The sequence below is a fragment of the Psammomys obesus genome, unplaced genomic scaffold (assembly GCF_907164565.1).
Source record: "Psammomys obesus unplaced genomic scaffold, mPsaObe1.curated_primary_1811, whole genome shotgun sequence".
NCBI lineage: Eukaryota > Metazoa > Chordata > Mammalia > Rodentia > Muridae > Psammomys > Psammomys obesus.
Genome location: NW_026592710.1, coordinates 722752 through 723085, shown reverse-complemented (window position 1 = coordinate 723085; position 334 = coordinate 722752). Strand labels below are relative to the sequence as shown.

The 334-nt window shown below is 62.6% G+C and overlaps 1 protein-coding gene across 1 annotated transcript in view; it reads left to right on the top strand.

Moving 5' to 3' along the window:
* Cfap74 (cilia and flagella associated protein 74) overlaps window positions 1-334 on the top strand; it is a 56828-nt gene that overhangs the window by 47681 nt on the left and 8813 nt on the right. Inside the window, exon 28 of the mRNA XM_055615145.1 lies at window positions 102-241. Coding sequence (XP_055471120.1) covers window positions 102-241 — 140 coding nt within the window. The remainder of the gene's footprint in view (window positions 1-101; window positions 242-334) is intronic.

The following is a 334-nucleotide window of genomic DNA, read 5'->3' as shown; positions in this document are numbered from 1 at the left end:
GATCAAGCCTGCGGGTCCAGGCCTGAGAAGAGCCTGGGATAGGGAGCTCTGCAGGGCCTGTATGCAGAGGGCAGCCCCACAGCGTTTGTTCCTGGTTACAGTTCCAGAAGGAACCGGCCCAAAGGAAAGAACCATGGAAACAGTCCTTGTCTGGGATGCGGGTTCACAACCGGGAGCGGCCAACCCGGATCTCTGCTCCCCACAGTCCAGAGGTGCAGAAGCCAGTGGTGCTCAGTGCCAGGTAGGATGAAGGACTCCGCCCAACCAGCATCCCACCAGCCCCTCCCCCCAGCATTCCACCAGCCCTCCCCCAGCATCCCACCAGCCCTCCCCC